General features: G+C 37.9%; 1 protein-coding gene across 11 annotated transcripts in view; it reads right to left on the bottom strand.

Annotated features, from left to right (window-relative positions):
* The window catches only part of SLC9C1 (solute carrier family 9 member C1), an 80,215-nt gene that overhangs the window by 33,947 nt on the left and 21,052 nt on the right, over positions 1-25,216 (bottom strand). For 8 of the 11 annotated variants that reach the window (XM_035724072.1, XM_035724073.1, XM_035724076.1 and 5 more), the window contains 7 exons: positions 23,724-23,823; positions 19,192-19,335; positions 17,852-18,026; positions 8,177-8,258; positions 5,468-5,634; positions 3,579-3,704; positions 526-623 (listed from right to left, as the gene is read on the bottom strand). In XM_035724072.1, coding sequence (XP_035579965.1) covers positions 526-623; positions 3,579-3,704; positions 5,468-5,634; positions 8,177-8,258; positions 17,852-18,026; positions 19,192-19,335; positions 23,724-23,823 — 892 coding nt within the window. The remainder of the gene's footprint in view (positions 1-525; positions 624-3,578; positions 3,705-5,467; positions 5,635-8,176; positions 8,259-17,851; positions 18,027-19,191; positions 19,336-23,723; positions 23,824-25,216) is intronic. The other 3 variants (XM_035724075.1, XM_035724078.1, XM_027587100.2) reach the window with 1 other exon arrangement.

The raw sequence follows: 25,216 nt of genomic DNA, 5'->3' as shown, positions 1-25,216 counted from the left end.
ATGGCAGTTTAACTCTTCCCTTAGCCCACTCATATATCCTTTGTCCTTCCAAGGGGATCTGAGGCTACTGTCTAATATGCAGACTTCAAGGAACTCGCTGTGAACTACATGGGCTTACAGCAAAAGAAGCTATTACAAAAATATGCTGGGTATTAAGAGAGAATATGCATTGGGAAGATGTGCCTGGAGGAATTAAGGGAGTCTTTGACCTTAGTGAGGCATTCAAGCAGTCTAAAAGGAAGAGTATTTTACCACAGCTCAGCTTTGGGGGCAAAAGGAGGAAAGGAAGAGCATCTTAGTTGGCAGCAGCAACCTGTTCAAATGCACAGAAATCTGAATAAGCAGAGCAAACTGGGAAAATGAACATAAGTGATTTGGCCTGATTTGGGGCTGCAGAGCAGGCAGCGGCTCGAACACGTAATACTGGATGATCCCAAGTTACCAAAAAGAGCAACAAAACTCACTTGCACAATTTCCTAAATGCAGTGGCTTAGGATGAAAGCCTTCTCTTGCCAATGTACTTACTCTCCCTTCTTCTCTCCAAAGCTTCCCGCTGCACCTACCAGCACCTGGACTGCACTCTGGGACAGAGTCTCATTCCTATATTGTCTCTGGTAGCTTGCCTAAAACAAATGTGCAAATTATTATATAGCATGGATAACAATAACAACTTAATATTTTCTTTATGGAAAAATAGTCTGTAGAAAGAAGTCAAAATCCCTAAATATCTACTGTCTCTATAAAAAGACTGTTTCTATGCAGTCCAGACCTTGCAATCAGTGCAGAAGGTCCGTCTGGGCTTTGGGTAAAACCAAACTGGTTCTGTGGAAAACTAGGTTCCTGCAAGATGTTAATTAGGCTTTCAAAAATAAGTGGTGTTCTGTGGCCACTTAAATGGCCAAATAAATATGGGAACTTCCTGCTGCAAGTATATCCTCACCTTAACAGTTTATAATGCATATTAGAAAATTAAAGACTGAGAAATCCTATAGTAGAGAATCCTGGTTTATATCTTTAATTTCATTTTCCCAAATATTTTGACAACACAGCTCTGTTGTCTCCAGTCTGTTATAAGCATTAAATGAACTGCCGCTGTTGTACAGAAAACAGTCATTTGCTAATTTGGCCCATATATTGAGAGCCCACTTTGCTCCCCGGCACTACCTCTGATGCTGAAGAGGCCACTGTGTGACACTGCCCTGGCCCCATTGTGCTGAACACTGTCAAAAATCACTGTATGGACTAACTTCCTAAATTGGAATGTATGATATAACTAAAGACTTTTGCTTCCATAGAACATGACTTGTCAGCACAATCATGTATGGATCTTTTTTAACATTTTTATTTATTTATTTGTCAGAGAGAGAGAGAGAGAGAGAGAGAGAGCACAAGCAGGGGGCGGGGCAGGCAGAGCAGACTCCCCACTGAGCCAGGAGCCCAACGTGGGACTTGGTCCCAGGACCCTGGGATCATGACCCGAGTCGAAGGCAGACACCTAACCGACTGAGCCACCCAGGCATCCCTCATTTATGGATATTAAAATGCAGCTTTGCTCTTGAGGGATCCCAGAAAGGGGTAGAACTAATTTTAAGAATGAGGGAACAAAGGTTATTTGTCTGTAACACAGGAACTCAACAGAGTAACACTGTTCTTCTTAAACTTAAAGTACTTATAAAATCATGTGAGATTAACATATTTTCAATATTCTCGAAGGTAAACACCATAGTTTGTAGAAAAATAAGGAAGCTGAAAGTAGTATGGAACTCATGAAAGCTTAGCAACACAAATGACAAAACAGACTCTAGAAAAATGTTAATTCTTAAATGATCATTCATACCAAAATGTAAGAAGAATTTAGAGAATGGTTGATTCCCTAAAATAACTGCCATTTATTGAGCTCCCTACCATACTATTAAATTAACTGATTTACATATATTTTGCAAAGAATCATTTAATCCTTACAGGAAATTTATGGGGAAGATATTCTAATCTGCATTTCACAGAGAGAAAGCTGAGGCTCAAAGAGTTAAGTATTTTTCCCAAGATCACATTAGAAACTCAGTTCTCTCTGAATTTAAAGCCTGTCTCCCCTTCCCCCTGTTATATTTGGGGGATGTTGCCTCTCCTATACCACTGTCTCATCATGCTGTGCTTCCTCTTCTAATGTACAACAGTATTCTCTCTCTCTCTATAGTATTGCCCAGTTAATAGTAACTGGCTGAGATTTAAATAAAAGCTCTCAAAGCTTTGAGAAGTATCATAGACTTGTTAATATTATGGTTGGAGCAGTGAGCATTAGAATTGAGGTTGCAGAAACCAAATTAGCAAATGAAGGTAAACATGAAAATATGTCCAGAACAAAGAAGGGCTAAAAAGATGTGAGATGAGATAAAGAGCTGGAGAACAGAACAGAAAGATCCAACCTACTTTAAAAAAATAGGATTTCCTGGTTAAGACCCAATACATACCACAAAATCAACAAAGATATAATGGTAGAAAACAAACATTTAGGGAAAAGTATGTGGAATGTATATTGCAGAAAACATAGAATATCACAAGGGGAAAAATGTAGGGGGTCCTGCAGTTAGCATTTTCCTCTTTTACAAGTGGGGAGAATAAAGACTAAAAAGAGTAAGTCCTGAGTCACATTATTAATGAAAGCAAGACTTAAAATGGAGTCTCCTGTATTGATTTGGAGGGTTCTTGAATACTATATAAATTAAAAATCTGGAAGTGACTCAAAGATATGTTATCATAAACTCTGCTGGTGGAACAAAGCACTATATGGGCATAAGTTCATCCTTCATGGCACTGCCTCAATTGTTTAAAGAAATTATTTATGTCCTTGGAAAAGCTGCCTTTGAGAGTCAACCTCTCTGCCAGGACTAATGCTGAAGAGAGAACAATCGTACCCTATAGACCTTCCATTTCCCAAGTTAGAATGAACACATAGAATGCTTGGAATTCTGTATGGCTGTAATAGCCAAGACATGCATGAGAGTTCCATATGCAATGAGGAAGACCTACCATGAACATTTTGAGAGCGTAAGTCATGGCAACGAGTCCAGATCCTGACCTGGATAGTAAAATGGTAATTAGGCTATTAGCAATTTCCCACAGAGTCCAGTATGCTGCTGTGCCACAGAATTTCTCTAACTTTTATCCAAAATTGGATCTGAAAACTAGTCTCTACCTGCAGTTATTAGCAGAGCTGGTGGTATCTTTCATGAAAAACTGGTGTGGACCCAGAGATGGGCAGTGTTGTAGAAATGGCTGCATGACACACCTGAAGGTTGAGTTCCGCTGTAATTCCTGCCTTGGGGGGTCTGGATTTGGGTTCCCAAATCCTCTTAATAAAACACCTTTTATTTAGGCTAATTTAGATGGATCTATTTCCCTTTTCTTTTTTTTTTGGCAGTCAAACGGATTCCTAAGATAATGCCAAACTTCCTTTTGCCTTTGTAACAATCTATTAAGCTATGCAGGTAAGCCTAATCAAGATGTCTTTAGTGAAGGAAAAAGTTTTCAGGATAATTTTAGCCCAAATATCATTTAAAAGTGTATGATCAAGTACTAACTATTTGTGCCGACAAGAGACGTCTGTTGGCCAGCTCCATTGCTTCAATGTTAAGGGTCTCATCTATTTCCTTGTTACAGTCTAGACATGTCACCTTTTGATGTTCTGTTGGGTCTCCTTGGCTCAACTAAGTGAAACAGAAATAAAAACAAACAAAAAAAATACACGAATATTAACATATTGTTTAGCATAACCCTCAAGCAATTCACCTAAAAATTTAGTTTGAAAAACTATAGAAAATCTGTTATATACAGAAAAAGTGTTCAGATGAGTTTCCTCATCATTTCACAGTTATCTAGAAGGTAAAATAATTGCCAGTTTTGGAGGAAAGGAGTTATATTTTTATGTTTACATGGCATTATTGACATTTTATAAAAGCGACCACATATATGATCCCACTTTAAACCAATGATTCTGGAAGTGTGGTCCCTCAGCAGCCTCAGTGTCACGTGGAAATTGTTAGAAATGCACATTCTCAGACCCCAACACAGACCTGCTAAATCAAAAGAACAGGGCAGAAATCTGTGGTTTTATAAACCCATTCCATGATTCTTGCTGCTGATAAAGTTTGATAATCACTGCCTTAACCTCATCACTTAAGGTAGAGTAGAAGGTGAACTTAGCATTGGGAGATGGGGATTATGGATAACTTCATTTTACCATTGAGAAAAGCTGAAGCTTAGAGAAAATAGAAGATTTGCTCAAGATCACAAAGCTATTTATTAAGTGACAAAGCCACGATACGAACCCAGATTTTCTGAGTCCAAGGCCAGTGCTCTATCTATAATACCATAATATCCCCCATGTTTAATTATCTACCTTCTGAAACAGATCGAGTATCAGAGTGGTGGCCTCAACCTTGACTTTGCACTAGAATCAGCTGGGTAAATGGAATAAAAACACATATTCCTGGGATCCACCAGACCATCTGCATTATTAGAATCTCCTCAGTGGGGCTGGGAAATAAAGCCATATTTTGATAAGCTTTCTAGATGAATCTGATGCAGTCAGATTAGCAAAAAGCCACAGTTGGGAGCTACTGTAGAAAATAATTGGATTTGACTTGGTACTTGTCTTATCCAGAAATCCCGGCACTGTTCTGTAGGCAGAAGGCTTGGTTCTGAGTCTCCATCTGGAGCTTCAAGCACTGGTTAGTGGATATGAAATGGATTTTGGGGAATCCTACTTTATAGAAACATTGATCTTATGTCTACACTCGTAGAAGTTGGCTCCTTCTCCTATTGTATGACTCAGCAAAACATTGCAAAAACTGCATCATACAGTATGCATTGAAATATTGCATTGAAAACTGGATGTAACAGAGGAGATAACAAAGCAGCAGTAGCATTGAGAAGATTCCAGAACAACTTTTATTATTTCTCCTTATGGCAGCCATGACCGATTGGGGAGTTACATACCCTTCAGTGACTAAGAAGTCTGACCGCAGAGATTCTAAAGCATATCTCAGAAGCAGGAGGTGACATCTCACCCACACCTAAACTTATGATACTGGCTTTGAATTCTATTTGATATCAAAAAATAATATTAATCATAAGTGAGGGGCTAGTAAGTACTTGGCATATATGATAGTGTAAACAAATGCTAAGTAAATGCTGAACAAAGGCACCTGTCCACTGTCAATCTAATAAAAAACTAGCCATTTTCTCAGGCTCACTTTCCTCTTTTATGGCACCTTTTATAGGGAGCTCCAAAGCACTGCTCCTTCTTTTGAATTTACCCTAAGATTCCTTTCTATTATTACAGTGGGTTACCAATACAACTTCTCCATCAATTACCAGTATTAAAACTGTGAATATTTGTAACATTTAGACTTACTTCAGGTAATGATATCTACTTTGAAGGAGTAAACAAAGGATATGACTTGCTTACCGCATATGGGTTTTGAAGTATAATTGCTTTCTCAACCATATTCCAATCCGCATTAGCAAGATCTTTGTCAAATTTGAGTGCAGAGGCTGCAGATTTGGTTAGCTCTTGAAAGTGTTGAAATGTACAATAAAGTGATTTATATTTTGTTGATGTGACATCACGAAGACCTTGGGTATGAAGAGTATGTTTTATCAATAATAAGGATACCACCATTTTGATATTGATTATATAGTTTCCTTTTGTGTCTACTGCCACCAACTATTTTTTATTGAAGTTAAAGACTCAACATAAATTGTTTAATAATGGAAACATTAACAATTTCAAGCTTTTCTACTTTCATACTCCTCAGAATAATAACTGTAATAGTTAATATTTATTGAGTGCTTACCATATGCTGAGAAAAGACTTCTCAGCACATTGAACGTATTAAATCTTTGATTACCTTACCCATCTTTTAAAAGTCCCTTTTTCTGGTTTGATAGATGAAGAGACAGAAGAACAGAAGTGTAATGATTAATTTTATGTGTCAACTTGACTGGGCTACAGGATACCCAGATATTTTGTAATATTATTCTAGGTGTGTCTGTGAAGGTGTTTCTGGATAAGAATAACATTTAAATTGGTAGACTGGGTAAAGCAGATTGCCCTCCTCACTGCCAGCAAGCCTCATCCAAACCACTGGAGTCCTGAATAGAACAAAAGAAAATTCGCTCTCTCTGACTTATGGTCTTTGAGTTGGGACATCACTCCTCTCCTGCCTTTGCATTTGGACAGGAAGTTACACTACTGGCTTTCCTGGATCTCAGACTTTTGGACTGAAGGTCTTGGGACTTCTTAGTTTCCATGATCACGTGAACCAATTTCCTATAATAATATAATATACATACGTACACAGAATAGATGACACATACATATATAGGAGATATACATGTAGGAGATATATATCTGTGTATATGTATATCTGTACTTCCTACATACACATTCCTGACATATGTATCCCATATATATGTATATATTTACAAATATACAGAATATAGGTAAATATACATATATTTAGGAGATACCTATTAAAGGATGTATCAATATAGATATATACATATATATATATATCCTACCTAAATGTAATTCATGTATATACATATTTATACATATATATATATATGATAAGTATATATATTTATCTCCAGACCTCATTAAGGTTTGAAGGACTCTTCCTATCAGACACAAATTCCTTTTTATGAGCCATAGAAGCTTCCTTGGAAAGCAATAATGTTCTGCGAGCAAATGTTCACTGCTCTCAATGCAAATAAACTCATGCTCCTCAATAAGAATTTTAAGTTTATTTAGCTATTAAGTAGAACATATGATACTCTTTGCAAAACTCCCCCTCTTTAATCTTTTCTTCCCAATTTACTGTGTTAAGGCTCAGAGAATTTTAAAAAGAAAAGAGAAAAGGTTTTGTTGCAAATACAAGGAAGGAAGGTAGATTGGGTAGTGCAATGTCATCCATAAAGATGGAGTCTCAAGACTGATTAAAAATGCCATTAGATGAAAGCTCTGTGTAACAGAAAGGGTGACAGAGCATTTGGGAATATAATGGATTGAAAGCATCAGGGCTATTTGTTTCTAGTTCCTCAACTGCCATTACCTCGTTGCATGACCTTGGGCAGGAACTTTTAACTCTCTAGATCTCCATTCTTCCCCTGTTAAAAAGTAGACGATGAAAATGGGCATACTGTATAAGGCAATTGCCTCCTACAACTGCTATTTCCCTCATACCATGCAATCAGTTATCCACAGAACAAGAGTTAACCATTTAATTACACTTACTTGCTTAAAACTGGCCAAGGACTTCCTCTTGCCCTTAGAGTAAAATCTTAAAATCCAAGGCCCTTCATTACTTAACTCCTTTCTACCTCTCCCATCTGGACATTCTCCACTATCTGCTTGTTCTCAAAGGGTCAAACCCTCTTTCCTTGAACACACTCAGCTTCTAGCTTCCTCAGGAACCTAGGACCCATTGTATTTTCTATCTTATGCATGTGTGACTTGTTTACTTTGATGTGCATATGACTCTCTGGTCCTGCCTCATATGACCTGTTAACTGTCTGTTTCTCCTTTCACCAATGTAAGCTCCATGGATATAGAAATCCTGTCTGTCTTCAATGCATCATTATCAGAATAGTGCCTGGCAGATAGAAGGCTTTCAATAAAAGTTTGTTGAATAATTGAATAAACTTATTGTACTATTTTATTTAACCTAGACTAATGCAAATAAGTAATCTTTTTAAATTTACAAGCTTATTGGCCTAACCTGTTCATATGCTTTTTTAAAAAATTTATTTATTTGAGAGACAGAGATAGTGAGAGAGAGCACTAGTGGGAAGGAGGGGGAGAAGCACACTCCCCACTGAGCAGGGAACCCAATGCAGGGCTTGGTCCCAGGACACTGGGATCATGACCTGAGCCAAAGGCAGATGCTTAATGGACTGAGCCACCCAGGCGCCCCTGTTCATATGCTTTTATACAGAGATCCAATTTCCTCTTCAATTAGACACTTAATTTTCATTTATGTGGCTTCTTTCCTCATTATTAGCAATTCTTTAGCATTTTTAGAACGTCTGTCTCTTCACTCAGGAATAGTAATTACTAGGGGTTACCTAGTAAGTAGTAGGGCTTATCTAGTAATTAGTAATTACTAGGGCTTACCTAGTTTACTAACTGCCATTGGCAAAATAAATCTATTGACAATCAAGGTAACTAAGCATACTGACACTCCATGAAATAATACCTAGAATAGAAAAAAATACAAAGTAAGTATTCATGATAATTTCTTGTAATATATTCTATATTTACCAGTGTAAATTAAACTAGGTTGTACTAGGTCAATAAATGCTCATAGTAGGAGAGAATTTGAATGTCAGGCATGATGAAAGTACTCTGGGGATTCTCTATCTTCCTGCACATATTTTATCCATGTTTTTGGAACAAAATCAAGACCCAGGACATATGGTTTGACAAGTAAACATATAGAGACATTGGGGGAAAAAAAAGCTTGTCCCTAAATTCCATTGTTGCACTTCTTGGGCCTTCAGATATTGGGTGCTTCATATATTTTAACCAGTTTAATAGTTGTTTACTAGAGAAAATAGGTCTGATATCTTTTATTCAGCATGGTTAGAGTCAGAATTCCACATGCATCAGTAATTTGCTAAGAGTTCCTGAAGCATTCTAATGTGCCTTCAAAGTTGAGGACCACTAAGTTAGTTAATTTAATAGTAGTACAAGCTAACATCTCTATAGTAAGCACAGAGCACAATATGTCAGGCTTATTTAATCCTCACTACAAGTCTATGAAGTAAATACCAATATTGTCTAATTACACAAGTGGGAAACTCAGGCAGTAACTTACCCACGGTCATTTAACTTGTGAGTCCTAGGGACAGGATTAAGTTATTTTTTTACTTTATTTTATTACATTACATTAATCACCATACATTACATCATTAGTTTTTGATGTAGTGTTCCATGATTCATTGTTCGCATATAACACCCAGTGCTCCATTCAATATGTGCTCTCTTTAATACCCATCACCAGGCTAACCCATCCCCCCACCCCCTCCCCTCTAGAACCCTCAGTCTGTTTCTCAGAGTCCATAGTCTCTCATGGTTCCTCTACCCCCTCTGATTTCCCCCCCTTCAGTTTCCCCTTCCTACTATCTCTTCTTTTTTTTTTTTTAACATATAATGTATTATTTGTTTCAGAGGTATAGGTCTGTGATTCAACAGTCTTACACAATTCAGAGCACTCACCATAGCACATACAATGTCTATCACCCAGCCACCCCATCCCTCCCACCCCCCACCACTCCAGCAACAATCAGTTTGTTTCCTGAGATTAAGAATTCCTCATATCAGTGAGATCATATAATACATGTCTTTCTCTGATTGACTTATTTCACTCAGCATAATACCCTGCAGTTTCATCCAAGTTGTTGCAAATGGCAAGATTTCATTCCTTTTGATGGCTGCATAATATTTCATTGTATATATATACCACCTCTTCTTTATCCATTCATCTGTCGATGGACATCTGGGCTCTTTCCATAGTTTGGCTATTGTGGATATTGCTGCTATAAACATCAGGGTGCACGTACCCCTTCGGATCACTACATTTGTATCTTTGGGGTAAATACCCAGTAGTGTAATTTCTAGGTCCTATGGTAGCTCTATTTTCAACTTTTTGAGGAACCTCCATACTGTTTTCCAGAGTGGCTGCATTCCCACTAAAAATGTAGGAGGGTTCCCCTTTCTCCACATCCCTGCCAGCATCTGTCGTTTCCTGACTTGTTAATTTTAGCCATTCTGACTGGTGTGAGGTGGTATCTCATTGAGGTTTTGGTTTGGATTTCCCTGATCCCGAGCAATATTGAGCACTTTTTCATGTGTCTGTTGGCCATTTGGATGTCTTCTTTGGAAAAATGTCTGTTCCTGTCTTCTGTCCACTTCTTGATTGGATTATTTGTTCTTTGGATATTGTTTCATAAGTTCTTTATAGATTTTGGATACTAGCCCTTCATCTGGTATGTCATTTGCAAATATCTTCTCCCATTCTGTTGGCTGTCTTTTGGTTTCGTTGACTGTTTCTTTTGCTGTGCAAAAGCTTTTTATCTTGATGAAATCCCAATAGTTCATTTTTGCCCTTGCTTCCCTTGCCTTTGGCGATGTTTCTAGGAAGAAGTTGCTGCGGCTGAGGTCAAAGAGGTTGCTGCCTGTGTTCTCCTTTAGGATTTTGATGAACTCCTGTCTCACATTTAGGTCTTTCAACCATTTTGAGTCTATTTTTGTGTGTGGTGTAAGGAAAAGGTCCAGTTTCATTCTTCTGCATGTAGCTGTCCAATTTTCCCAACATCATTTGTTGAAGAGACTTTCTTTTTTCCATTGGACATTCTTTCCTGCTTTGTCAAAGATTAGTTGACCATAGAGTTGAGGGTCCATTTCTGGGCTCTCTATTCTGTTCCATTGATCTATGTGTCTGTTTTTGTGCCAGCACCATACTGTCTTGATGATTATAGCTTTGTAATAGAGCTTGAAGTCCGGAATTGTGATGCCACCAGCTTTTCTTTTCGTTTTCAATATTCCTCTGGCTATTCGGGGTCTTTTCTGGTTCCATACAAATTTTAGGATTATTTGTTCCATTTCTTTGAAAAAAGTGGATGGTATTTTGATAGGGATTGCATTAAATGTGTAGATTGCTCTAGGTAGCATTGACATCTTCACAATATTTGTTCTTCCAATCCATGAGCATGGAACATTTTTCCATTTCTTTGTGTCTTTCTCAATTTCTTTCATGGGTATTTTGTAGTTTTCTGAGTAGATTCTTTGCCTATTTGGTTAGATTTATTCCTAGGGATCTCTTGGTTTTGGGTGCAATTGTAAATGGGATCGACTCCTTAATTTCTCTTTCTGCTGTCTTGTTGTTGGTGTATAGAAACGCCACTGATTTTATATCCTGCGACTTTACTGAATTCCTGTATGAGTTCTAGCAGTTTTGGGGTGGAGTCTTTTCGGTTTTCCACATAAAGTAGCATATCATCTGCAAAGAGTGAGAGTTTGACTTCTTCTTTGCTGACTCGGATGCATTTATTTCTTTTTGATGTCTGATTGCTGAGGCTAGGACTTCTAGTACTATGTTGAACAGTAGTGGTGATAGTGGACATCCCTGCCATGTTCCTGACCTTAGGGGGAAACTCTCAGTTTTTCCCCATTGAGAATGATATTCACTGTGTGTTTTTCATAGATGGCTTTTATGATATTGAGGTATGTACCCTCTGTCCCTATACTCTGAAGAGTTTTGATCAAGAAAGGATGCTGTACTTTGTCAAATGCTTTTTCTGCATCTACTGAGAGGATCATATGGTTCTTGTTCTTTCCTTTATTAATGTATTGTATCACATTGATTGATTTGTGGATGTCGAACCAACCTTGCAGCCCAGGAATAAATTCCACTTGGTCGTGGTGAATAATCCTTTTAATGTACTTTTGGACCTTATTGGCTAATATTTTGGTGAGAATTTTTGCATCCATGTTCATCAGGGATATTGGTCTGTAATTCTCCTTTGTGATGGGGTTTTTGGTTTTGGGATTAAGGTAATGGTGGCCCCATAAAACAAGTTTGGAAGTTTTCCTTCCATTTCTATTTTTTGGAACAGTTTCAGAAGAATAGGTATTAATTCTTCTTTAAATGTTTGGTAGAATTCCCCTGGGAAGCCATCTGGCCCTGGGCTCTTGTTTTTTGGGAGATTTTTGATGACTGCTTCAATTTCCTTAGTGGTTATAGGTCTATTCAGGTTTTCTATTTCTTCCTGGTTCAGTTTTGGTAGTTGATACATCTCTAGGAATGCGTCCATTTCTTCCAGATTCTCTAATTTGCTGGCATATAGTTGCTCATAATATGTTCTTATAATTGTTTGTATTTCTTTGATGTTGGTTGTGATCTCTCCTCTTTCATTCATGATTTTATTTATTTGGGTCATTTCTCTTTTCTTTTTGATAAGTCTGGCCAGGGGTTTATCAATCTTATTAATTCTTTCAAAGAACTAGGTCCTAGTTTCGTTGATCTGTTCTACTGTTCTTTTGGTTTCTATTTCATTGATTTCTGCTCTAATCTTTATTATTTCTCTTCTGCTGGGTTTAGGCTTTATTTGCTGTTCTTTCTCCAGCTCCTTTAGGTGTAGGGTTAGGTTGTGTATTTGAGAGCTTTCTTGTTTCTTGAGAAAGGCTTGTATTGCTATGTACTTTCCTCTTACGACTGCCTTTGCTGCATCCCAAAGATTTTGAACAGTTGTGTTTTCATTTTCATTTGTTTCCATGAAATTTTAAATTCTTCTTTAATTTCCTGGTTGACCCATTCATTCTTTAATAGGATGCTCTTTAGCCTCCATGTATTTGAGTTCTGACTTTCCTCTTGTGATTGATTCTAGTTTCAAAATATTGTGGTCTGAAAATATGCAGGGAATGATCCCAATCTTTTGGTACTGGTTGAGACCTGATTTGTGACCTAGGATGTGATCTATTCTGGAGAATGTTCCATGGGCACTAGAGAAGAATGTGTATTCTATTGCTTTGGGATGGAATGTTCTGAATATATCTGTGAAGTCCATTTGGCCCAGTGTGTCATTTAAAGTCTTTATTTCCTTGTTGATCTTTTGCTTAGATGATCTGTCCATTTCAGTGAAGGGGGTGTTCAAGTCCCCCACTATTATTGTATTGTTGTCAATGTGTTTGCTTTTGTTATTAATCAGCTTATATAACTGGCTGCTCCCATGTTAGAGGCATAGATATTTACAATGTTAGATCTTCTTGTTGGATAGACCCTTTAAGTAGGATATAGTGTCCTTCCTCATCTCTAATTATAGTCTTTGGTTTAAAATCTAATTTGTCTGATATAAGGATTGCCATCCCAGCTTTCTTTTGGTGTCCATTAGCATGGTAAATGGTTTTCCACCCCCTCACTTTCAGTCTGGAGGTATCTTTGGGTCTAAAATGAGTCTCTTGCCAGACAGCATATTGATGGGTCTTGTTTTTTTATCCAATCTGATAGCCTCTGTCTTTTGATTGGGGCATTTAGCCCATTTACATTCAGGGTAACTATTGAAAGATATGAATTTAGTGCCATTGTATTGCCTGTAAGGTGACCGTTACTGTATATTGTCTCTGTTCCTTTCTGGTCTATGTTACTTTTAGGCTCTCTCTTTGCTTAGAGGACCCTTTTCAATATTTCTTGTAGGGCTGGTTTTGTGTTTGCAAATTCCTTTAGTTTTTGTTTGTCCTGGAAGCTTTTTATCACTCCTTCTATTTTCAATGATAGCCTAGCTGGATTTAGTATTCTTGGCTGTATATTTTTCTCATTTAGTGCTCTGAATATATCATGCCAAGTCCTTTCTGGCCTGCCAGGTCTCTGTGGATAGGTCTGTTGCCAATCTAATGTTTCTACCATTGTAGGTTACAGATCTCTTGTCCTGAGCTGCTTTCAGGATTTTCTCTTTGTCTCTGATACTTGTAAGTTTTACTATTAGATGTCGGGGTGTTGACCTATTTTTATTGGTTTTGAGAGGGGTTCTCTGTGCCTCCTGGATTTTGATGCCTGTTTCTTTTCCCAAATTAGGGAAGTCCTCTGCTATAATTTGCTCCAATATACCTTCTGCCCCCCTCTCTCTCTCTTCTTTTTCTGGGATCCCAATTATTCTAATACTGTTTCATCTTATGGTATCATTTATTTCTGAATTCTGCCCTCGTGGTCCAGTAGTTGTTTATCTCTCTTTTTCTCAGCTTCTTTATTTTCCATCATTTGGTCTTCTATATCATTAATTCTCTCTCTTGCTTCATTTATCCTAGTAGTTAGAGCCTCCATTTTTGATTGCACCTCACTAACAGCCTTTTTGATTTTGACTTTAGATTTTAGTTCTTTTATTTCTCCAGAAAGGGTTTCTCTAATATCTTCCATGCTTTTTTCAAGTTGAGCTAGTATCTTTATAATTTTCATTCTGAACTCTAGTTCTGACATCTTACTAATGTCTGTTTTGATTCAGTTCCTGGCAGTTGGTACTGCCTCTTGTTCTTTTTTTTGAGGTGATTTTTTCCATCTTGTCATTTTGTCCAGAGGGGAATAGATGAATGAGAGAACAAAATGCTAACAGGGTAACAATGACCCCAGAAAAATATGCACTAAACAAATCAGAAGAGACCTGAAACTGGGGGAAAAGAAAGGGAAGAAAGAAAGAAAAAAAAAAAGAATATGATCAAATATGATCAGGCTGGTGCATAGATCAGTGCCACACACTAGATTTTGGGCGTATATTGGTCTGTTAGAAGAAACTGCCTCTCAAAATTTTAAAGAAAGAAAAACTTATATATGTACAAAATAAGGGTAAATACGATGAAGGTATGGAATATGACTGCAAAGATGAAAATTATAAAAGATTTTATGAAAGGAATTGATAAGAAGTTGGTTGAAAAAAGAAAGAAGAGAAATTAAAAAAAAAGGGGGGAGAGAATGTGATCAGGCAGGAGACTAGAACAAAGCCAAACACTAGAGATTTAGGGTATATTTTGGTCTGTTAGAAGACACTGTATCCCAAAATTTTAAAGAGAGAACAACTTATATATATATATACCAAAAATAAGATTAACTACTATGAAGGGATAGACTATGACTCTAAAAATGAAAAATAAAAAAAGATTTTTAAAAAGGGATTGATAAGATGTTGGTTGAAAAAGGGAAAAGGAAAAATTTAAAAAAAAAAGAAAATTGAAAAATTAACTTTGAAAGACTAAAGAATCATGGGAAAAAAGCCATGAATTCTACGTGCAGTACTCCCCTAGTGATGGAGTCCTGCCGTTCTCATTGATTGGTAAACTTGATCTTGGCTGGCTGTTCTTGCTGATCTTCTGGGGGAGGGGTCTGTTGCTGTGGTTCCTGAATGTCTTTGCTGGAGGCGGAATTGCCCCGCCCTTGCTGGGTCCAGGCTAAGTAATCGGCTTGGGTTGGCTCTTGGGAGCTTTTGTTCCCTGCAAGCTTTCCGTACAGCTTTGGAGGATGAGAGTGAAAATGGTGGCCTCCCAATCTCCGCCCAGGAGGAGCCGAGAACTTGGGGCCCCGCTCCTCAGTGCACCCCCAGAAAAAAGCAATCACTCCCATCTCCCCGGTCTCCGGCCGTACCCCGTGCTCACCCGGCCTGTGACCGAGCATTTCTATCTCTTGCACCGGACCCTGTGTGGAGTCTCCAAACCCAGCAGATCCCTGCGGTTGCGCTCCAGCGCCGCTCCTCCCAGGGGAGGAAGGGAAGTCTCCCTGGATCTGCCGCTTGTTGGGTCCCTGCTGGAGGAGCTGTGCCCCGACTGTGCTGCAGACCACAGTTTATGGCAACCCCGAGCTGAGAGCCCACTCCTCGGCTCCGTCTCTGCAGCCGGCTTCCCCGCTCCGATAGCTGGGAGCTCTGCCGCACTCAGGCACCCCCGGTCTTTCTGTGATCCCGAGGGTCCTGAGACCCCACTGTCCCAGCGAGGGTTCCACCCCCCGCTTAGCCACTGGAGCAATGTCCCTCAGCGGAGCCGACTTCTAAAAGTTCTGATATTGTGCTCCACTGCTCTATCACTTGCCGGAAGTGGCCAACAGAGGCCCCTTCCCCCGCCGTCTATCCTCCCGAATATCGCTTCGGATTCACTTCTCCACATGTCCTACCTTCCAGAAAGCGGTCGCTTTTCTGTTCAGAGTTGCTGCTATTCTTTTCTTCGATCTCCTGTTGAGTTCGTAGGTGTTCAGAATGGTTTGATCCCTATCAAGCTGAATTCCTGAGACCAGAGGAAATTTAGGTCTCCTACTCCTCTGCCATCTTGCTCCGCCCCTCAGGATTAAGATATTTTTAACCTTTTCCTCTAGTGCTGCTTCATGAGCATTAAAAAGTTAGCTGGAGGGTTCAGCCAGATTAAATTAAGGAAGGAGTGCGACTTTCTTTTCAACTAGTTACTACTGATGAGGGCATCTCACTACATGATTTTGTTTACTAGGGTTTTATCTCAAATCAGGTCTACGTGGCATCATCATCATCATCAAGACTCATATTTATTGTACATTTACAATATGCTAAACAATGTGTTAAGCATTTTATGTACATTTTCTATTTCTCAAATAAGCTTTGAGATAGTGTTGTGCTAGTGCTGACTTTTACCAGCTCATGAGAGCTGATCATTAAATTTTCAGGAAGTTATGGAGTTGATCGTTGTTCTGTTAGGGTGATTACACCATGGAAATTGACAAATACTACCAATTAGGGCTCCCTTTGACCCCTAAGAAAGTTACTTGTTAAACATTTGCTAGCACAACACTGGTATTATTTAGTTCCTTTTGGAATGAAGAAACTGACAGGTGCGATGGGGTGGGTACTAATTAACTTACTGACAGCCACACAGAAATAGCAGCCAACTAGAAATTTCAGAATCCAGATCCATGTGCAATGTCTACCTTTACACTGGCCAGGATGTGTGGTGCCAAACTGACCTGGATTATTCAGGCATGTGGAGATAGTTAAAAAGAAAGGGGAGATAATGTAATATTAGATAATTTTGGTTTTAAAAGCAGTGTTTGAATGTTTAATTTTGTAATGTTTGGTCTATTATCTAATTAGACATGCAATGATTCCCTTGCTGCTCTTCTCTTTACATTTGGAATTTTTGTGTTAAAAAACCCACAATGGAAGTGTTAGATGCATTGTGATATCTGCACAGGAAATTTCTTACTAGAGCTCCTTGTAATGGTCTTACCTGGAAATAAGGTAGAGGGAGAGTCATGCCCTTTATGTTCTGTTTGGCAGAATTTGGGGCTAGTCTCAGTGAAGAGGTAACTTCAGTTTACCATTAAAATGTTTTGGTTCCTAGCGTTACTAAATGTGGCCTCACAAAGTTACAGAAAACAGTAAAGTCAATCATAAGCAGGTTTCTATTTTTCTCAAGTGGCTATTAGGAATAAGTAAAAATAAAAATAAGAACACTTATTGAGTACTTACTCTGTATCAGGTACTATTTTTAAAAACATTTATTTATTTATTTATTTGATGGGAGGGAGGGGCAGAGAGAGAATCTCAAGCAGACTCCACACCCAGTGTGGAGCCCAGTTCGGGGCTCCATCTCATGATCATGACCTAAGCTGAAACCAAGATTTGGAGGCTTAACTGACCAAGCCACCCAAGCACCCTGATCAGGTACTATTTTAAATTATTTATAAGTTTTAACTCCTTTAACCTTCATAATAAACTTATTTTAAGAGTGTAATGAAAAAGGGTGCCTGGGTGGCTTAGTCGTTAAGCATCTGCCTTCGGCTCGGGTCATGATCCCAGGGTCCTGGGATCCAGCCCCACATCAGGCTTCCTGCTCAGCGGGGAGTCTGCTCCTCACTTTCCCTCTGCCACTCCCCCTGCTTGTGCTCCCTCTGCTTGTGCTCTCTCACTCATGCTCGCTCTCTCTCTCTCAAAAAAAAAAAAAAAAAAAAAAAAGCCAGAAAAGGTAAACCCAAATCATTCAATCAGGTGTTAGAAAGGTAAGAGTAGGAACAGGTGTGTTCACCTCTCTTATCTTATTTTATGTAGTTTTACTGCTCTTGTAATGAAAAACATGATTGTAATGTTAAGCGTTTAGGAATTCCTAAACCAGAATATTCCCCAGGAAGAGGAAGGTTGCCGGTTGTTTTCCTCTCGCCAATCTTGCCATCATAGCTAAATCACTCCTGCAGTCCAGGTGGGGTTGAGCTACCTTACTACCAAAACGTATTTTAGTACAAAGCAACAGTATTCATAAAGTATTCAAATAAAAAAATTCATTTATCTTTACTTGAGATTTTTCCCTCTCAGAGCCAAGAGAAAGGTCAGAGTAGGCAAGCAGAAGAGCCATGTTTATATTAGGTGTTCCTTTCATTTCACTCCAGACCATTATGAATGCCCAGCGCCAGCTGAACCCATGACCAAGTCGAGACAAAAGAGGGCTCATTATTAGAAAGACCAGAAGTCTAAAAGACAAAAGAGATTTTTAAGAAGTTATTCTTGCCATAGACATTTTTTTTCCATTTCATTCTACTCTATTCCAATCTATTCCCTGTGGAATGGCTGACTCCCAGACAAACGAGCCATGTTTCACACACCATTAGCTGGCACCAAAAAAAGGCAGAAGGGCATTTCATAGAGGAGAGAGAGATGACAAGAGGATGGCATTATTCTTTTTGTTTCTTTCTATGAAGTTTGTAGAAGGGTAATTTCACATTTCTTGAGGTAGAAAAAAAGTTAGAGATGTTTTGTAGATATATTCTATTCTGGATCCCAAAAGGAAATAAAAACAAATCTAATGAATAAGAACTGAGGGGGGGGGAAATGTCTTCCCTTTCTTGTTCTTTGTAGATTTTAATCTTGCTGAACTTATCCAATATTGGTGGATTCATTTCTAGTTTTTCTTTTAATCACACATCTCCTACACTTTACACTAATTGTATCTGATAATTAGGGACTAATTTCCATTTAATTGGCGCTAGCCCACTGATGTCAACTCCTAATTAGTTTTCCTAGATGGAAGTAGAATGCTAGCAACATGAGGGATAGAATCTGGAGAGAGTAGCCATGGTGGTTTTTCCTGCTCTGTGTCACGTCCTTTTCACTTACAGAGGCAGACTCTTTCCTGCCTCTTACCACTGAAAAGGGGACTACAAAAATTATTTAAGTAAAAAGGACATTTACAAAGAGGACTTCCTAATGATTTTTAAAAAGCTATTTGTAACTACAATTTAATCAGAAGGAAATTATTTGTTATACAATATTAGGCAAACAAAAGCAACATAAAATTTTTATTTATGATTGGTGCTGAACTTTATGACACCTCATAAGAAAAAATAACACTGGACAAAATATATCAAATGTTAATAGCAGTTTCCTCTGGGTAGTAAAATTATGAAAGATTTTTTCCTTCTAATTTTCAAAATTTTTATAGAGTGCTTAGATTGCTTTGACATGCAGTTAGAAATTGGAAAAAAATCCCACTAAAACAGTAATTTGCTAATAATTCCTTGGTAAGTTTAAGAGGGAATGCTTCATTTTCATTCTAAGGAATGAAACATTTCTATTTAAAAAATATCTTTGGGCTTACTCAATGTCCTATAAATAGAAAAATTCAAATGACATTCTTACCTTAAAACAATAAGTGTGAAATAGATATTTAATGAATAATATATGTCAGAAAATGATATATATAAATATGTATGTGCAGGAATTAGAAGTCCAATGAAGGTAAACACCATAAGAAAAGCAACAAATGATAGACAATTCCAGAATCTGCATTTTCAGAAAAAAAATTGAATGTAGTTAATTACAGTTAACTAATCTAACACATTTATCACAAGGCTTATTCATGTGAGGCATTGTGCTAGGTCTAATCAAGAAAATAAAGTTGAATAAGGCATTTACTTACACTCAAAGAGCTTATAATTTAACTGGGGAGAAAGGAGCAGTAAGGCAAGTAAACAAATAATTCTAAAGCAACCACATGTAAATTAGTGTCTTTCTTTTGGGATTGATTCTGAAAACATGTTTTGGTGCATTCAGGCATCACGGTTCATGTAGCTTGAAAATCCTGGTGTGAACTCCTTGTATCATTAGGAAGAGCTAAAATTATTTATCTTCAAAAAGAACACTGAACTGCTAGTCTGCTCTACATAGTGATAGAATTGAGGCTTATCCTAAGATCTAGCTAGCACTTAGAAGATGTGAATTAATCCTTTATTCAAATGAACATCCTTTGTAGATTCTCCATTTGGGATTTGTGAACATAAGTACATTCAAGTGCCCTAGATAGAGCCCAGGAAAACTCTACATCACTCAAAAGTGCATGTTCTCATCTGCTACAGGCAAAGCAATTTGGAAAAAGACACTCAGTTACCAATATTGGTCATGTTTCACTATTGGGACCATAGGAGGTTATTTAAAATTTACTTCTTGGGGTGCCTGGGTAGCTCATTCAGTTAAGCATTTGCCTTTGGTTCAGGTCATGATCCTAGGGTCCTGCGATCAAGCCCTGAATTGGGCTCCCTGCTCAGCGGGCAGTCTGCTTCTTCCTCTCCTTCTGCCCCTCCCCACTGTTCTCTCTCTCAAATAAAATATTTTAAAAAAATAAAAATAAAAAATAAATAAAATTTACTTCTTGTTATCTTCCTATGTATTTCCTGTGTTGAATGTCACAATATTATATTTATAACAAAATAAATTGAAAAGATTAAAAGGGCACATGAATACCACTTTATGAGATGAAGGTAGCTTGGTTTAGCCATATGCTGAATGCCCAGAAACTGTCCCTGAAACCCTTAAAAAGAATGATTGTCCCTTCTCCAGAAAAACAGATTTGCCAAAAAACAGATCCAATACAAAAACAACTCTTTCTCTGTTACAGTAATGTGAATTTTCAGTTCTGGAGAACTGAAACAGTTCTGAACGGTATTTAAGAGGCACAAATACCTAGGCCTCATCAGAGAAAAATTAAATGTAAAACATTTTAGCCTAGGAAATATTAAGTCAAATCCTTCAAAATACTGATTCTGTGACCAAACTTAGGCTAATTACTCTAGGCTGTGAATTATCATCCCTTTCTTGCATATGCATGGCCATGCTTTTAATTCTGTTTCTTCTGCATCGAACATTAACTTGGAGGGAAACACACTAAGATATATTTTATGACAATTATGTAATTTTTGTGTTTTTTATCCTTCTTTTGACTTCACTATCAAAAGCAAATCCAATTGTTGCACCATGTGCATAGTGACCAAAAAACAAACAAACAAACAAAAACACCCTCAAAGCATTATACACACCTACCCCTACAATTAATGAAATCCCTTGTGAATATTAATTGAGTAGGATAATTCAGTCAAATGAATGGTGAATATGAACTACTACCATTCCTTTCTCTTCGTTTAACAATTACATAATTGAATAATTTTCCTAAATTTGTGGAAAAATGCTGCTGAATACCAAATATAACAGTCTCATTAAATGAGCATAAAATGAAACAAATCAATTAAGCAACAAATATTGAGGAGCTGTCAAGACCCTTTCATATGTGGTAGGAATTATGGGAGAAACCTGATGAGGAGGAAACCAGATTCTTTAAGGAATCAGTCTATCAACTTCAAAGTGGGTATGAGCCGAACAACCAAGCTCCAACCCAGCTAATGGATGTGTGCATGTCCTTGTGCATAGGTTTGTGCACTTCCGTGTTTGCAATAAGTCAGGCACACTGAAAAAGAGCTTCTGACTTTTTTTTAAAAAAGTCCTTTTTTATTTGGTGATCATGAGTATCCTAATAAATCTAAATCTTTTATGTAGCAGAGTCACAGCCCTGTCTATATGTAAGTGTCATCAGGGGAGAATTTTTAAAAAAAATTTTAAAAATCGGAAGTCCTATGCACTTGTGATTTTGATTCAACAGATCCAGACAACTGTATTATTTTTATTGCCCGATGTTGCACAGCCACTAGCCTAGAGAAATGACATGACCTTACGGACTGAATGTTGTCGGGATGTCAGTTTGCCAGGAATAAAAGATTATGCAGGCTGGTAGGGAAGTAGTTTCTATTTTGGGAATTTCTTTCTAGCAAGGTGATGTACAAATAGAAGCATGGAAGAAGTATGGCATCCACTCTGCCAGCATGCAGGGGAAGCACATTTCAGGAGCAGAAACACAAGGACAGAAGAAGCACAAATAGGGAGCATGTTGGGCAAGTCTGAGGAATAGCAGAGTGATCAGTGTGGCTAGGGCAGGGTCAGTGAGGGTGAGAGTGGTGGAAATGAGGGGGACCTAGGGCTCTGTTTGTCATTAAAACAGCTTTGACCTGTAGCCAGAAGAGATGAGAAGATATTAGATGGTTTTAAACAAAAGAAATGATCTGGGTAAGGAGGAAGTGAGGATCAGTAAAGATCATAGGATTGATACAGTGTAGTCTCAGTGTGATTGCAGAATTGTTGAAATCAGGGTCCTAGAGGCTGTAAGCTGAAAACATGGGAGATGATACACCTCTTCTCTTAGAGAGTAGCAAGGACCTGATGCAGATTGCTGTAGTATGTAGGAGGTTTTACCATTGTTATCCTAGATTTCTACTATCTTGGAGAGGAGGAGTTGACACATGTCATATTTTAGACTGTAAGATTCTTGAAATTGAGATTATGAAGTGGTCATTTCGTGGGTGGCTTAAGCAAGGTGGTAAACATGCTCATAGGAAGAAAGGAGGTCCAGGAACTGAAAGGTGGAGTAGAAGGATCAACTGTGTGGATATTGGCTGACATCACTAAGAATGGTGATAGAGTAACAGTGCTACAGAGAGTCACAGTGAGAAGGGGCCAAAATCTTCATGAAATGGAGAGTGTGAGTCAGGGCTCTAGATACAACTACGACCAAGAGGGTGGCAGATGGTATAATCTGATGGCATGGGGTTCAAAACTGGGTTTTCCTAGGGAAGAATGATAAAGAATGATCTAGAAATGATTTTGAGGTACAGACAGATCACCTACCTCAACTCTAGGTGCAGTAGCACCAAGGATGTGGGTGAGAAAAACACAACTTTTAAGGAATTCAAGGGAAGTAATGTCTTCAGGGGAGACCCAGGTTTCAGTTAGAGCAGAAAGGTGAAAGTAGTCTTCAGAATCACTTCCCAAAGACAGAGTTGAAACACATAACATTTTTAATTCTTCCTCCAACAATTAATTGTGGCAAGTAATTCTGCCTAGCTGCTGGTACAATTGGCTTCCATTATAATTGACATGAAGTTTAGCTCCAAAATTCTGTAAGAGTCTATACTTTCAAACTTCTGACTTCTGAATTTATTCTGTCTTCTCTAATGTTCTCCAAAGCTCCATGATCATTGATTATGTTCAGGGCTTCTGTTAACATATGTTGCCATTTTGTGATTTAGGTCAAGTTCTCAGCCAACGTGTTGGAGCATCACAGAAAGCAGCACCCTTCTTCTACGTTGGCACAAATTTCAATCACCCCTAAGCTGGATGCCCTTGAGCAGGGAACAGTTTATACATTTGTACATTTGGCCATATTTTCTTTTATAACACTGCCAATCCTTTTCAAATGCTCTAGGTTAATCTTTTAATTTGCTTTGCATGCCATCTCATTATTCTTAAAATACTGGGATTATATTTTAGTAGCAGTGCCATGCTGAGCCATATTGGAGCCTGAGGCAAAAGGAACTAATCAATAATATTGATTCCATCTTTATTTACAATTTTTGTTTTCACAAACATGGATTTTTTTGCATTAATTTCAATTTTTTAAAAAAAATTGCCCTAAAATATTATTTATCTTCATTACTGAGTATTTTGGCACATTCTTAAATTTTGTGACTGAGATGAGTGCCTCACATGCCTTACCTTACTCCTGGCCCTGTCTAGTGAATTATACTGGAAATTACTGAGTAGATGGTCAGAGACTTGAGAGAATTTGTAGGAAAATAAAGCCAACACGAACTCAAGGTAAGGCTACAAATTTTGCCTATAATTAGAGGATTAGAAGACACAAGCGAATAGAGTTTTTAGTAAAGGTTTTTCGTCGGGTAGTTTTGGAATCAGTATCTTACTTTGACCAGTGTAGATGTGGATATAGTTGCTATTACAATATTATAGCTTCTAATACATGAAACAAAGTGAAAAATATGCTAGCTACTCACTCGAGAAGAAGCGCTTCAACTCCTGGTTTAAAACTTGTAGAATTTAAAAAAAGTCCCATAATGGCCAGGGTAAATATTCCAGACATTCCAACTAGCTCACCTATTTTTAAAAGAATTAAATATAAAGTATTAATTTAACATCAACAGTGGCACAAATTTTGCCTGAGATGAAAATATCAGATATCTCGATAGTATAGTAACTTTATAGAGAGGATACTCTACTTGGTTTCAACTGGATTATATTGCAGATTATTACCACCACCTTGTCCTTATTCCTCCTCAGATTCACATCCAACTGTGTTGTCAAGTCTATACTGAACATCCTTGCACTGCTTTGGTTTCAGATCATTGCCAACAATATGAAGCTCACAAAACTCTTCATGTGCCCCACTGGGGCTTGAGCACCCTTTATAGGTCTAATTTTTTCAGAGGAGCTATGGAGGAATGAAATGGAAGTGAGCCAGTGAGTTCTTTATGGACTGGCCCACTTCATATGCTTTCTTCTTAGGAGACAATGGGAGATAGAAATGGTTTGATTTTGTGGCAGGACTAAGGGAGTCGATCCAGCAGAAACCTCTTATGGATATACTTATCCAGCTTAATATTGTTTTGGTACATTTACTGTGCGGGACTGAAAAGCATAAAAAATTGGAATATTCTTAAAAGTAGTTGTATTAGAGTTATATTCCCCCTTGCTTATGAAAGTAGTATTTTACCACTGTAAAAAATTCAAATAATATGGTACAGTATAGAGATTATATATATATATTTTTTTTTTTAAAAGAGGACCCATAATTCAACTACCAAGACTTCAAGTACAGACCATCCCTAACTTACAAAGGTTCGACTTGCAATTTTTCAGCCTTACAGTCGTGCAGAAGCAGTGTGCTCCAGGAGAAACAGTACTTAGAATTTTGAGTATTGATCTTTTCTCAGGCTAGCAATTTGTGGTAAGAGCCTCTCGTGATGCTGGGCAGTGACAGTGAGCCGCACCTCCCAGTCAGCCAGGCCATCGTGAGGGTGAACAACCGATATGCTTACCACCATTCTGCACCAACACAGACACTCTCTTTCTCACATTCAGTACAGCACTCAATAAATTACATGAGATATCCAACTCTTTATCATAAAATAGGCTTTGTGTGAGATGATTTTCCTAACTGTAGGCTAATTTAGTATTCTGAGCATGTTTAAAGTAGACTGGGCTAAGCTATGATGTTTGGTAGGTGAGGTGCACTAAATGCACTTATGATATTTTCAACTTACAATGGTGTATTGAGATATAACCCCATTGTAAGTCAGGGAAGATAATTATAATTTTAAAGAAAATTTGTATTAGAATTTCTAAAATGGAGAGAACTGTATTTGTTTAGAAGAAATAAGTTGATAAGTTAGTTGAGAATAGAGAATGAGGCCCAAAGGGCAGCCTTAAGCATTAAAGGATACTTGCTGAATTTCTATACTGGACACAAGTGATAAGAATTAAGCAGGAA

Source organism: Zalophus californianus, chromosome 1, assembly GCF_009762305.2.
Source record: "Zalophus californianus isolate mZalCal1 chromosome 1, mZalCal1.pri.v2, whole genome shotgun sequence".
Taxonomy (NCBI): domain Eukaryota; kingdom Metazoa; phylum Chordata; class Mammalia; order Carnivora; family Otariidae; genus Zalophus; species Zalophus californianus.
The sequence above is the reverse complement of the archived record's forward strand: the minus strand, read 5'-3'. Positions and strand labels throughout refer to the sequence as shown.